A 12,906-nucleotide genomic window follows, 5' to 3' on the forward strand; every position below is an offset into this window, starting at 1 on the left:
CCCTCTCTCCTCCTTCTCCCCCTCAAGCCTTTCCCTCTCTCCTCCTTCTCCCCCTCAGCCTTTCCCTCTCTCCTTCTCCCCCTCAGCCTTTCCCTCTCTCCTTCTCCCCCTCAGCCCTTCCCTCTTCCTCCTTCTCCCCCTCAGCCTTTCCTCTCTCCTCCTTCTCCCCCTCAGCCTTTCCCTCTCTCCTTCTCCCCCTCAGCCTTTCCCTCTCTCCTTCTCTCCCTCAGCCTTTCTCTCTCCTTCTCCCCCTCAGCCCTTCCCTCTCTCCTTCTCCCCCTCAGCCTTTCCCTCTCCTCCTCCTCCTCCCCCTCAGCCTTTCCCTCTCTCCTTCTCCCCCTCAGCCTTTCCCTCTCTCCTCCTCCTCCCCCTCAGCCTTTCCCTCTCTCCTTCTCCCCCTCAGCCTTTCCCTCTCTCCTCCTTCTCCCCCTCAGCCTTTCCCTCTCTCCTCCTTCTCCCCCTCAGCCTTTCCCTCTCCTCCTTCTCCCCCTCAGCCTTTCCCTCTCTCCTTCTCCCCCTCAGCCTTTCCCTCTCTCCTTCTCCCCCTCAGCCCTTCCCTCTCTCCTTCTCCCCCTCAGCCTTTCCCTCTCTCCTCCTCCTCCCCCTCAGCCCTTTCCCTCTCTCCTTCTCCCCCTCAGCCTTTCTCTCTCCTTCTCCCCCTCAGCCCTTCCCTCTCTCCTCCTTCTCCCCCTCAGCCTTTCTCTCTCCTCCTCCCCCTCAGCCCTTCCCTCTCTCCTCCTTCTCCCCCTCAGCCTTTCTCTCTCCTCCTTCTCCCCCTCAGCCTTTCCCTCTCTCCTTCTCCCCCTCAGCCTTTCCCTCTCTCCTTCTCCCCCTCACCCTTTCCCTCTCTCCTCCTTCTCCCCCTCAGCCTTTCCCTCTCTCCTTCTCCCCCTCAGCCTTTCCCTCTCTCCTTCTCCCCCTCAGCCTTTCCCTCTCTCCTCCTTCTCCCCCTCAGCCTTTCCCTCTCTCCTTCTCCCCCTCAGCCTTTCCCTCTCTCCTTCTCCCCCTCAGCCTTTCCCTCTCTCCTTCTCCCCCTCAGCCCTTCCCTCTCTCCTTCTCCCCCTCAGCCCTTCCCTCTCTCCTCCTTCTCCCCCTCAGCCCTTCCCTCTCTCCTTCTCCCCCTCAGCCTTTCCCTCTCTCCTTCTCCCCCTCAGCCCTTCCCTCTCTCCTTCTCCCCCTCAGCCTTTCCCTCTCTCCTTCTCCCCCTCAGCCTTTCCCTCTCTCCTTCTCCCCCTCAGCCCTTCCCTCTCTCCTTCTCCCCCTCAGCCCTTCCCTCTCCTCCTTCTCCCCCTCAGCCCTTCCCTCTCTCCTTCTCCCCCTCAGCCTTTCCCTCTCTCCTTCTCCCCCTCAGCCCTTCCCTCTCTCCTTCTCCCCCTCAGCCTTTCCCTCTCTCCTTCTCCCCCTCAGCCTTTCCCTCTCTCCTTCTCCCCCTCAGCCTTTCCCTCTCTCCTTCTCCCCCTCAGCCCTTCCCTCTCTCCTTCTCCCCCTCAGCCTTTCCCTCTCTCCTTCTCCCCCTCAGCCTTTCCCTCTCTCCTTCTCCCTCACCTTCTCGCTCCTCTCCCGCCTTCTCCTCACTTCCGGTCCCGTTGCCCCTGGCAACGCGCGGGAATCCCAATTGGGCTTCGCCCCACCAGCTGGGAAGACGCTTCCGGTGCCGCCATCTTGTGAGGGTCAGAGCGTAACCGGGGGTGACGCCATATTGGCTGCGCTACCCTGAGTGAAGGCTCCCTCGTCCACCATCTTGGGGAGGTCACAGGCTCTCCGAGGGGCTCAATCCCTCCTCCGAGGGGCTCAATCCCTCCTCCGAGGGGCTCAATCCCTCTCTGAGGGGCTCAATCCCTCTCTGAGGGGCTCAATCCCTCTCCAAGAGGCTCAATCCCTCCTCCAAGGGGCTCAATCCCTCCTCCAAGAGGTTTAATCCCTCTCCAAGGGGCTCAATCCCTCTCCAAGGGGCTCAATCCCTCCTCCAAGAGGTTTAATCCCTCTCCAAGGGGCTCAATCCCTCCTCCGAGGGGCTCAATCCCTACTCCAAGAGGATCAATCCCTCCTCCAAGGGGCTCAATCCCTCCTCCAAGAGGTTTAATCCCTCTCCAAGGGGCTCAATCCCTCTCCAAGGGGCTCAATCCCTCTCTGAGGGGCTCAATCCCTCTCTGAGGGGCTCAATCCCTCTCCAAGAGGTTTAATCCCTCTCCAAGAAGCTCAATCCCTCTCCGAGGGGCTCAATCTCTCTCCAAGAGGTTTAATCCCTCTCCAAGGGGCTCAATCCCTCTCCAAGGGGCTCAATCCCTCCTCCGAGGGCTCAATCCCTCTCCAAGAGGCTCAATCCTTCTTCGAGAGTCTCAATCCCTCTCCAAGGTGGATAATCCTTCTCCGAGGGGATCAATCCCTCCTCCAAGGCGCTCAATCCCTTCCCCGAGGGGCTCAATCCCTCTCCAAGGGGCTCAATCCCTCCTCCAAGAGGTTTAATCCCTCTCCAAGGGGCTCAATCCCTCTCTGAGGGGCTCAATCCCTCTCCAAGAGGTTTAATCCCTCTCCAAGAAGCTCAATCCCTCTCCGAGGGGCTCAATCTCTCTCCAAGAGGTTTAATCCCTCTCCAAGGGGCTCAATCCCTCTCCAAGGGGCTCAATCCCTCCTCCGAGGGCTCAATCCCTCTCCAAGAGGCTCAATCCTTCTTCGAGAGTCTCAATCCCTCTCCAAGGTGGATAATCCTTCTCCGAGGGGATCAATCCCTCCTCCAAGGCGCTCAATCCCTTCCCCGAGGGGCTCAATCCCTCTCCAAGAGGCTCAATCCTTCTTCGAGAGTCTCAATCCCTCCTCCAAGGTGGATAATCCTTCTCCGAGGGGATCAATCCCTCCTCCAAGGCGCTCAATCCCTTCCCCGAGGGGCTCAATCCCTACTCCAAGAGGCTCAATCCCTCCTCCAAGGGGCTCAATCCCTCCTCCAAGAGGTTTAATCCCTCTCCAAGGGGCTCAATCCCCCTCCGAGGGGCTCAATCCCTCTCTGAGGGGCTCAATCCCTCTCTGAGGGGCTCAATCCCTCTCCAAGAGGTTTAATCCCTCTCCAAGAAGCTCAATCCCTCCTCCGAGGGGCTCAATCCCCGTGGTTTTGGGGTTTATTGGGGGTTCACTTCTCGAAGTGCTCGAGGGGGTAGTGCTCCCCGTAGAGCTGCAGGTGCCGCTCGAGGGCCGCGCGCTGGCGCCGCAGGTGGGGGGGCAGCTCCTGGTAAACGTCGGAGAAGAGGAGCTGCGGGTTGGGCTTGGGCTTCCGCTCGGCCTCCTCGAACGCCTCCATCACCTGCGGGAAGGGCGACGGGCTCTTCCTCCCCCAACAGCCCACGGGTGCCCCCCAAAAAATCCCAGGGGACCCTCCAAAATCCCAAGGTTCCCCTCCAAATCCCACCAGAACCCCCCCTAGATCCCAAGGAGCTCCTCTAAATCCCAAGGTTCCCCTCCAAATCCCACCAGATCCCCCCCTAGATCCCAAGGAGCTCTTCTAAATCCCAAGGTTCCCCTCCAAATCCCACCAGAACCCCCCCTAAGCCCCAAGGAGCTCCTCTAAATCCCAAGGTTCCCCTCCAAATCCCACTTGATCCTCTCCAAATCCCACTTGATCCCCCCTAAGCCCCAAGGAGCTCCTCCAAACCCCAAGGTTCCCCTCCAAATCCCACCAGATCCCCCCCTAGATCCCAAGGAGCTCCTCTAAATCCCAAGGTTCCCCTCCAAATCCCACCTGATCCTCTCCAAATCCCACCAGAACCCCCCCAAGATCCCAAGGAGCTCCTCTAAATCCTGAGGTTCCCCTCCAAATCCCACCAGGTTCCCCCCTAGATCCCAAGGAGCTCCTCCAAACCCCCAAGGATCTCCTCCAAACCCCCAAGAACCTCCTCCACACCCCCAGGATCTCCTCCACACCCCCAAGAACCTCCTCCAAACCCCCAGAACCTCCTCCAAAACCCCCAAGAACCTCCTCCAAAACCCCCAGAACCTCCTCCAAAACCCCCAAGAACCTCCTCCATACCCCAAGAACCTCCTCCAAACCCCCAAGAACCTCCTCCAAACCCCCAGGGATCTCCTCCAAACCCCCAAGAACCTACTCCAAACCCCCAGGGATCTCCTCCAAACCCCCAAGAACCTCCTCCAAACCCCCAGGGATCTCCTCCAAACCCCAAGAACCTCCTCCAAAACCCCCAAGAACCTCCTCCAAACCCCAAGAACCTCCTCCAGACCCCAAGAACCTCCTCCAAACCTCCAAGAACCTCCTCCATACCCCAAGAACCTCCTCCAAACCCCCAAGAACCTCCTCCAAACCCCAAGAACTTCCTCCAAACCCCCAAGAACCTCCTCCAAACCCCAAGAACTTCCTCCAAACCCCCAAGAACTTCCTCCAAACCCCAGGGATCTCCTCCAAACCCCAAGAACCTCCTCCAAAACCCCCAAGAACCTCCTCCAAACCCCAAGAACTTCCTCCAAATCCTAAAGAACCTCCTCCAAACCCCCAGGGATCTCCTCCAAAACCCCCAAGAACCTCCTCCAAAACCCCCAAGAACCTCCTCCAAACCCCAAGAACCTCCTCCAGACCCCAAGAACCTCCTCCAAACCCCAAGGATCTCCTCCAAACCCCCAAGAACCTTCTCCAAACCCCCAGAACCTCCTCCAAAACCCCCAAGAACCTCCTCCAAACCCCCAAGAACCTCCTCCAAACCCCCAAGAACCTCCTCCAAACTCCCAGGGATCTCCTCCAAACCCCAAGGATCTCCTCCAAACCCCCAAGAACCTTCTCCAAATCCCCAAGAACCTCCTCCAAACCCCCAGGGATCTCCTCCAAACCCCCAAGAACCTACTCCAAATCCCCAAGAACCTCCTCCAAACCCCCAGGGATCTCCTCCAAACCCCCAGGGATCTCCTCCAAACCCCAAGAACCTCCTCCAAAACCCCCAAGAACCTCCTCCAAAACCCCCAAGAACCTCCTCCAAACCCCAAGAACCTCCTCCAGACCTCAAGAACCTCCTCCAAACCCCCAAGAACCTCCTCCAAACCCCAAGAACTTCCTCCAAACCCCCAAGAACCTCCTCCAAACCCCCAAGAACCTCCTCCAAACCCCAAGAACTTCCTCCAAACCCCCAAGAACCTCCTCCAAACCTCCAAGAACCTCCTCCAAACCCCCAGGGATCTCCTCCAAAACCCCCAAGAACCTCCTCCAAAACCCCCAAGAACCTCCTCCAAACCCCAAGAACCTCCTCCAGACCCCAAGAACCTCCTCCAAACCCCAAGGATCTCCTCCAAACCCCAAGAACCTCCTCCAAAACCCCCAGAACCTCCTCCAAAACCCCCAAGAACCTCCTCCAAACCCCCAGGGATCTCCTCCAAACCCCCAGGGATCTCCTCCAAACCCCAAGGATCTCCTCCAAACCCCCAAGAACCTTCTCCAAATCCCCAAGGATCTCCTCCAAACCCCCAAGAACCTACTCCAAATCCCCAAGAACCTCCTCCAAACCCCCAGGGATCTCCTCCAAACCCCCGGGGATCTCCTCCAAACCCCAAGAACCTCCTCCAAAACCCCCAAGAACCTCCTCCAAAACCCCCAAGAACCTCCTCCAAACCCCAAGAACCTCCTCCAGACCCCAAGAACCTCCTCCAAACCTCCAAGAACCTCCTCCATACCCCAAGAACCTCCTCCAAACCCCCAAGAACCTCCTCCAAACCCCAGGGATCTCCTCCAAACCCCCAAGAACCTCCTCCAAACCCCCAAGAACCTCCTCCAAACCCCCAAGAACCTCCTCCAAACCCCCAGGGATCTCCTCCAAACCCCCAAGAACCTCCTCCAAACCCCCAAGAACCTTCTCCAAACCCCAGGGATCTCCTCCAAACCCCAAGAACCTCCTCCAAACCCCCAAGAACCTCCTCCAAACCCCCAAAAACCTCCTCCAACCCCCACCAGACCCCCTCGTTACCATCTTGCGGGAGCTCTTCCTCCAGCCCTTCTCCTGCTCCTCATCCCACCAGCCCCGGTTGAGCATGAAGTGCCGGAGGCGGGAGATGGGATGGTCCTGCTTGTCCCAGTAGTTGACCTCGTCCACGGAGCGATAGGCCGAGCTGTCGTCGCTGGTGCTGTGGTGGCCGATCCTACCAGGAGGAGAAAACATAAATAAAAAAGGTCCTTCAGGAAGAAGGTTTTGATGGGAAAAGCCGCTCGGGGCTCGCCGGGGGCTCCTCCCAGCGCACCGGTAGGTCATGGCTTCGATGAGGAAGGGTTGGTTCTCGGCCACCGCGCGCCGACGAGCTTCTTTGGTGGCGTTGTAGACGGCGAAGACGTCGTTGCCGTCCACGCGGATGGAGAGGAGCCCGTAGCCGGGACCTCGCGCCGCTGCGGACAACGGGGACAACGTCAACTTCGCTCTACGGCAAGGGCGAGCGCAGCCGGTTGATGGATCCATCTGGATTCCACAAAACCCCATCTGGAAGGGACCCACCAGGACGATGGAGACCGACTCCTGGTCCCACAGGACAATCCCAGCGTCCACGGAAGGTCCCGAGTTGGAAGGGACCCACCAGGATGATGGAGACCAACTCTTCCAACTCAGGCCCTTCCATGACTGGATGATCCTCATGGATCCCACCAACTCAGGCCCTTCCAGGACTGGATCATCCCTGTGGATCCCACCACCTCAGGCCCTTCCATGACTGGATCATCCCTGTGGGTCCCACCAACTCAGGCCCTTCCAGGACTGGATCATCCCTGTGGATCCCACCAACTCAGGCCCTTCCAGGACTGGATCATCCCTGTGGGTCCCACCAACTCAGGCCCTTCCAGGACTGGATCATCCCTGTGGATCCCACCACCTCAGGCCCTTCCATGACTGGATCATCCCCGTGGGTCCCACCAACTCAGGCCCTTCCATGACTGGATCATCCCTGTGGATCCCACCACCTCAGGCCCTTCCATGACTGGATCATCCCCGTGGGTCCCACCAACTCAGGCCCTTCCTTGACTGGATCATCCCCGTGGATCCCACCAACTCAGGCCCTTCCAGGACTGGATCATCCCTGTGGGTCCCACCAACTCAGGCCCTTCCAGGACTGGATCATCCCTGTGGGTCCCACCAACTCAGGCTCTTCCAGGACTGGATCATCCCTGTGGATCCCACCAACTCAGGCCCTTCCAGGACTGGATCATCCCTGTGGATCCCACCACCTCAGGCCCTTCCATGACTGGATCATCCCTGTGGGTCCCACCAACTCAGGCCCTTCCATGACTGGATCATCCCTGTGGGTCCCACCAACTCAAACCCTTCCAGGACTGGATCATCCCTGTGGATCCCACCAACTCAGGCCCTTCCAGGACTGGATCATCCCTGTGGGTCCCACCAACTCAGGCCCTTCCATGACTGGATCATCCCTGTGGGTCCCACCAACTCAGGCCCTTCCAGGACTGGATCATCCCTGTGGATCCCACCACCTCAGGCCCTTCCATGACTGGATCATCCCCGTGGGTCCCACCAACTCAGGCCCTTCCTTGACTGGATCATCCCCGTGGATCCCACCAACTCAGGCCCTTCCAGGACTGGATCATCCCTGTGGATCCCACCAACTCAGGCCCTTCCATGACTGGATCATCCCCGTGGATCCCACCAACTCAGGCCCTTCCAGGACTGGATCATCCCTGTGGGTCCCACCACCTCAGGCCCTTCCATGACTGGATCATCCCTGTGGGTCCCACCACCTCAGGCCCTTCCATGACTGGATCATCCCCGTGGATCCCACCAACTGAGTCCCTTCTCCCCGTCGAGACGCGACCCTCGAAGCCCCCTCCAAGCCTCCTCCTCGTTACCGATGCCGTCCCCGCGGTACTGCTCGGAGGTCGGGGTGGAGATGGCGTAGCCGTTGTTGCGGCAGAAGAAGACGATGGGACACTCCAAGGTGGCGGCGAAGTTGAAGCCGGCGTGGGCGTCCCCCTCGCTGGCCGCCCCCTCGCCGAAGTAGCAGATGACGGCGCGGTTGGCGTCGGCGCGTTTGATGGCGTAAGCGGCTCCGACGGCTGCGGGGAAGGAGGACACGGGGTCGGGGCTGCAAGGGGTCTCCAAGGTGGCCTTCGACACCTCCAAGGACGGAGCAGCCACCGCTTCTTGGAGCTCCCTGGGCCTCCCCACCCTCCCGGGGAAGAATTTCTTCCTGATGGCTCATCGAAAGCATCTCCTCTCCAACTTCAAGGCGTTCCCTTGTCCTACCAGTCCCAGCCCCTTGGAAAAAGGTCCTCTCCAAGCTTTTCTGGAGCCCCTTCAGGTTCTGGAAGGTGCCCTGAGGTCTCCTTGGAGCCTGGACAACCCCAACGGTTTGAGGCTGTCCTCATAGAAGAGGTTCTCCAGCCCTTGGATCATCTCCGAGGGCTCCTCCGGACTCGCTCCAACAGCTCCATCTCCTTCTCGTGTTGGAGATTCCAGAGGTGGACGCGGGGCTCCAGGCGGGAAGGGAGGACACGGAAAAGGGAGCCAGAAGGACGTTGGAGGGATAGAGAAGGTCAGGATGGATGGGGAGGACACGGAAAAGGTAGCGAGAAGGATGTTGAGGGATAGAGAAGGTCAAGAGAACAAGGAAAAGGTACCCAGAAGGACATTGAAGGGATGGAAAAGGTCAGGAGAACATGGAAAATGTAGCCAGAAGGACATTGAAGGGATGGAGAAGGTCAGGAGAACATGGAAAATGTAGCCAGAAGGATGTTGAAGGGATGGAGAAGGTTGGGATGGATGAGGAAGACATGGAAAAGGTAGCGAGAAGGACGTTGGAGGGATGGAGAAGGTCAGGAGGACAAGGAAAAGGTAGCCAGAAGGATGTTGAAGGGATGGAGAAGGTCAGGAGGACATGGAAAAGGCAGCGAGAAGGACATTGAAGGGATGGAGAAGGTCAGGATGAACAAGGAGAACATGGAAAAGGTAGCCAGAAGGACATTGAAGAGATGGAGAAGGTCAGGAGGACATGGAAAATGTAGCCAGAAGGATGTTGGAGGGATGGAGAAGGTCAGGAGATCATGGAAAAGGCAGCGAGAAGGACATTGAAGGGATGAAGAAGGTCAGGAGGACATGGAAAAGGCAGCGAGAAGGACACTGAAGGGATGGAGAAGGTCAGGAGATCATGGAAAAGGCAGCGAGAAGGACACTGAAGGGATGGAGAAGGTCAGGAGATCATGGAAAAGGTAGCCAGAAGGACATTGAAGGGATGGAGAAGGTCAGGAGGACATGGAAAAGGCAGCGAGAAGGACATTGAAGGGATGGAGAAGGTTGGGATGGATGAGGAGGACATGGAAGAGGTAGCGAGAAGGATATTGAAGGGATGGAGAAGGTCAAGAGAACATGGAAAAAGTAGCCAGAAGGACGTTGAAGGGATTAAGAAGGTTGGGATGAACAAGGAGAACATGGAAAATGTAGCCAGAAGGATGTTGAAGGGATGGAGAAGGTTGGGATGGATGAGGAGGACATGGAAAAGGTAGCGAGAAGGACGTTGGAGGGATGGAGAAGGTCAGGAGGACATGGAAAAGGTAGCAAGAAGGACGTTGAAGGGACAGAGAAGGTCAGGATGGACAGGGAGGACACAGAAAAGGTAGCGAGAAGGACTTTGGAGGGATGGAGAAGATCAGGATGGACAAGGAGAGCATGGAAAATGTACCAAGAAGAACATTGAAGGGATGGAGAAGGTCAGGAGGACATGGAAAATGTAGCCAGAAGGACATTGAAGGGATGGAGAAGGTCAGGAGGACATGGAAAAGGCAGCGAGAAGGATGTTGAGGGGGTGGAGAAGGTCGGGGTGGACGGGGAGACCATGGAAAAAGAGGGAATGGAGCACCTTGAGGGATCTGCGTGGCCAGCGGTGAGGAGATGGTGACAAAGTGCCGCTCACGGCACCCGTAGTGGACGGGCATCTGCCGGCCTTTGCCGGGATCGCTGGCGTTGCCGTAACACTGAGCCATGAAGAGGTCCAAGGGGTAACCCCGGTACATCAGGACACCTGGAAGGAAGGACGAGGGGACCCCGGGGTCAGAGGATCATCCAGCCCTCGGGTTGGAGACGACCTCGTGGATCATCGAGTCCAACCGTCCCCATCGACCACTGACCCGTGTCCCCCAGCGCCTCGTCCACCCGCCCCTCAAACCCTCCAGGGCTGGGGACTCAACCCCCTCCCTGTTCCAGGGCCCAGGGCCCCTTTCCCTGAAGAATCTTCTCTTGATGTCCCATCTGAGGCTCCCCGGGTGGAGCTGGAGGCCGTTCCCCCTCGTCCTGTCCCCTCGGGAGAAGAGCCCAGCTCCCTCCTCTCCACAACCTCCTCGCAGGGAGTTGGAGAGAGCAACGAGCTCTCCCCTCGGCCTCCTCTTCTCCAGCTCCCTCAGCCGCTCCTCTTCTTCTCCAGCCCCTTCCCCAGCTCCGGGCTCTTCTCCGGAGGCTCCAGGCCCTCCAGGTTCTCCTCGGGGCCCAGAGCTGCCCCCAGGATTCGAGGTCGGGTCTCCCCAGAGGCCGAGGGAGAAGAACCTCCCTGGGGGCTGCTCCAAGCCAAGATACCCTTGGCCTTCTTGGCCCCCTGGGCCCCTGCTGGCTCGTGTCCCACCGACCCCCCCAGGTCCTTCTCCTCCAGGGCCCTTTCCAGCCGCTCTCCTCCTCGCCGGGAGCTGCTCGGGGCCCTGGTGGCCCAAGAGCTGCTGTTGAACCTCATCCCACCAACCCAACCTGCCCAGAGCCCTCAGACGCCTCCTCCCAGCTCAGCGTCCCCCGCCCCGACTCGCTCAGGCGCCTCCAACACCTTCACCCAGGTCATGGATGAAGAGCTTGGATCCATCACCGAGCCCTGGGGCCACCAGCTGGAGATAACCCCGTGGCCCACGACCCTCTGGGTTGGGGTTCCGTGTCCCGTCCCCGTGGTCGCCCCAGGGCCGGGGAGCCGAGGGCCTCACCCGCCTCGCGGTACTGCCCGAAGACCAGGTCGGTGTCCTCCAGGGCGGCCGCGCTGCCCACGTGGGTCCCCTCCTCCCCGTAGTTGGTCATGTAGAAGGAGATCCGGCCCTGCCGGGAGGAGGATTGAGACCCTCGACTCGGGGGGGGGGGGGGGCTGGACTGGGCCCCCCGACACCCCCCGGGCCCCCCGACTCCCCCCGGGCCCCCCAAGTTCGGGGCGCGGCGCCCCGTACCTGGCGCTGGGACTCGTAGAGGATGCGATCCATGGTGTTGAGCAGCGTCATCGTCTGGTAGAGCTTCAGCACCCGCTCCTTGGGCAGCTGGGGGGCACGGGGGGTTCGGGGGGGGGTCCCACCACCCCTTTTGGGGTCCCCCCACCCCTTTTGGGGTCCCCTCTAGCCCTTTTGTCATCCCTGGTGATGACGACGTCCCCCCAGTGGCCTCCCTGTCCCCACGTCCCTTTGGGTTCCCACCACCCCTTTTGAGGTTCCTCCAGACTTCGGGGTCCCCCCACTCCTCTTGGGGTCCCCTCCCAGTTTTGGGGTGGGTTTCGGGGTCCCCCTGGACCTGGGGGACCTCCCTGGTGATGACAACGTCCCCCTGGTGTCCCCCCTGTCCCCACGTCCCTTTGGGTTCCCACCACCCCTTTGGGGCTCCCATCACACCTTTTGGGGTTCCTCCTTGACTTTGGGGTCCCACTACCCCTTCTGGGGTCCCCCCATCTCTTTTGAGGTCCCCCCTGACCCAGGGGTCCTCCCTGGTGATGACAACGTCCCCTTGGTGTCCCCTATCCCCACATCCCTTTGGGTTCCCACCACCCCTTTTGAGGTTCCTCCAGACTTCGGGGTCCCCCCACTCCTTTTGAGGTCCCCCCCCTGTTTTGGGGTCCATTTTGGGGTCCCCCCTGACCTGGGGGACCTCCCTGGTGATGACAACGCCCCCCTGGTGTCCCCTATCCCCACGTCCCTTTGGGTTCCCACCACCCCTTTTGAGGTTCCTCCAGACTTCGGGGTCCCACCACTCCTTTTGGGGTCCCCCCCCTGTTTTGGGGTCCATTTTGGGGTCCCCCCGGACCTGGGGGTCCTCGGAGGGGCTGATGATGTGGCCCTGGCGGTCCATGACGCGGTAGACGGGGATCCCCGAGATGACGTTGGGTTGGATGAACTCCAAGCGGTCGGCGAAGTCGGCCGAGGCGCCCGGGAACTGCGGCTTCTCCTCCGCGGACGCCGCATCCTGCGCGAACCGAGGGCACCGATGGGGGGGGGGACCCCAAAACCACAGCGAGGGAGGGGGGGACAGGGGGACAGGGGGACAGGGGATAGAAGGACAGGGGGACATGGGGGACACAGGGGACAGGGGGACAGGGGGACAGGGGGACAGGGGGACATGGGGACACAGGGACAGAGGAATGGGATAGGGGACGTGGGGACAGAGGGACATGGGGGACAGGGAGATGGGGGACATGGGGACAGGGGGATAGAAGGACAGGGGGACATGGGATAGAAGGACATGGGGATAGAAGGACAGGGGGACACAGGGACAGAGGGGACAGGGGGACAAGGGGACACAGGGACAGAGGAATGGGATAGGGGACGTGGGGACAGAGGGACATGGGGACAGAGGGACGTGGGATAGAAGGACATGGGGACAGGGGGGACAGGGGGACATGGGGACACAGGGACACAGGAATGGGATGGGGGATGTGGGGACAGAGGGACATGGGGATAGAAGGACAGGGGGACATGGGGGGACGGGGGACATGGGGACAGAGGGATAGAAGGACATGGGGACAGGGGGACAGGGGGACACAGGGACAGAGGAATGGGATGGGGGACGTGGGGACAGAGGGACATGGGGACAGAGGGACATGGGGATAGAAGGACATGGGGACAGGGGGGACAGGGGGACATGGGGACACAGGGACACAGGAATGGGATGGGGGATGTGGGGACAGAGGGACATGGGGACAGAG

The 12,906-nt window shown here is 60.0% G+C and overlaps 1 protein-coding gene across 2 annotated transcripts; it reads right to left on the reverse strand.

The window, feature by feature from the left end:
* Positions 1-3,083: 3,083 nt before the first annotated feature.
* On the reverse strand, positions 3,084-12,146 carry BCKDHA (branched chain keto acid dehydrogenase E1 subunit alpha). Of its 2 annotated transcripts, none has more exons than XM_069883203.1 (8): positions 12,009-12,146; positions 11,168-11,245; positions 10,934-11,042; positions 9,835-9,996; positions 7,829-8,035; positions 6,223-6,364; positions 5,952-6,123; positions 3,084-3,295 (listed from the first exon to the last, which is right to left on the reverse strand). In XM_069883203.1, the coding sequence occupies exons 1-8, from the start codon at positions 12,051-12,053 to the stop codon at positions 3,125-3,127; spliced, it is 1,086 nt and encodes a 361-aa protein (XP_069739304.1). In that variant the 5' UTR covers positions 12,054-12,146; the 3' UTR covers positions 3,084-3,124. The 2 variants fall into 2 exon arrangements, with proteins under 2 accessions (XP_069739304.1, XP_069739303.1); XM_069883202.1 differs by having other exon boundaries at positions 11,168-11,254.
* Between the last annotated feature and the right edge of the window lie 760 nt (positions 12,147-12,906).

This window comes from Phaenicophaeus curvirostris, unplaced genomic scaffold, assembly GCF_032191515.1.
Source record: "Phaenicophaeus curvirostris isolate KB17595 unplaced genomic scaffold, BPBGC_Pcur_1.0 scaffold_682, whole genome shotgun sequence".
Classification (NCBI taxonomy): Eukaryota; Metazoa; Chordata; class Aves; order Cuculiformes; family Cuculidae; genus Phaenicophaeus; species Phaenicophaeus curvirostris.

Bases quoted from the DNA above. Each gene is read 5' to 3' on its own strand.
- BCKDHA (XM_069883202.1), bottom strand. From the start codon at position 12,053: ATGGACCGCCAGGGCCACATCATCAGCCCCTCCGAGGACCCCCAG. The intron at 11,043-11,167 runs GTACGGGGCGCC...TCCTCCCGGCAG, and splicing joins TCTACGAGTCCCAGCGCCAG to GGCCGGATCTCCTTCTACAT. The intron at 8,036-9,834 runs GTGCTCCATTCC...CCTTCCCCGCAG, and splicing joins GGCCACGCAGATCCCTCAAG to CCGTCGGAGCCGCTTACGCC.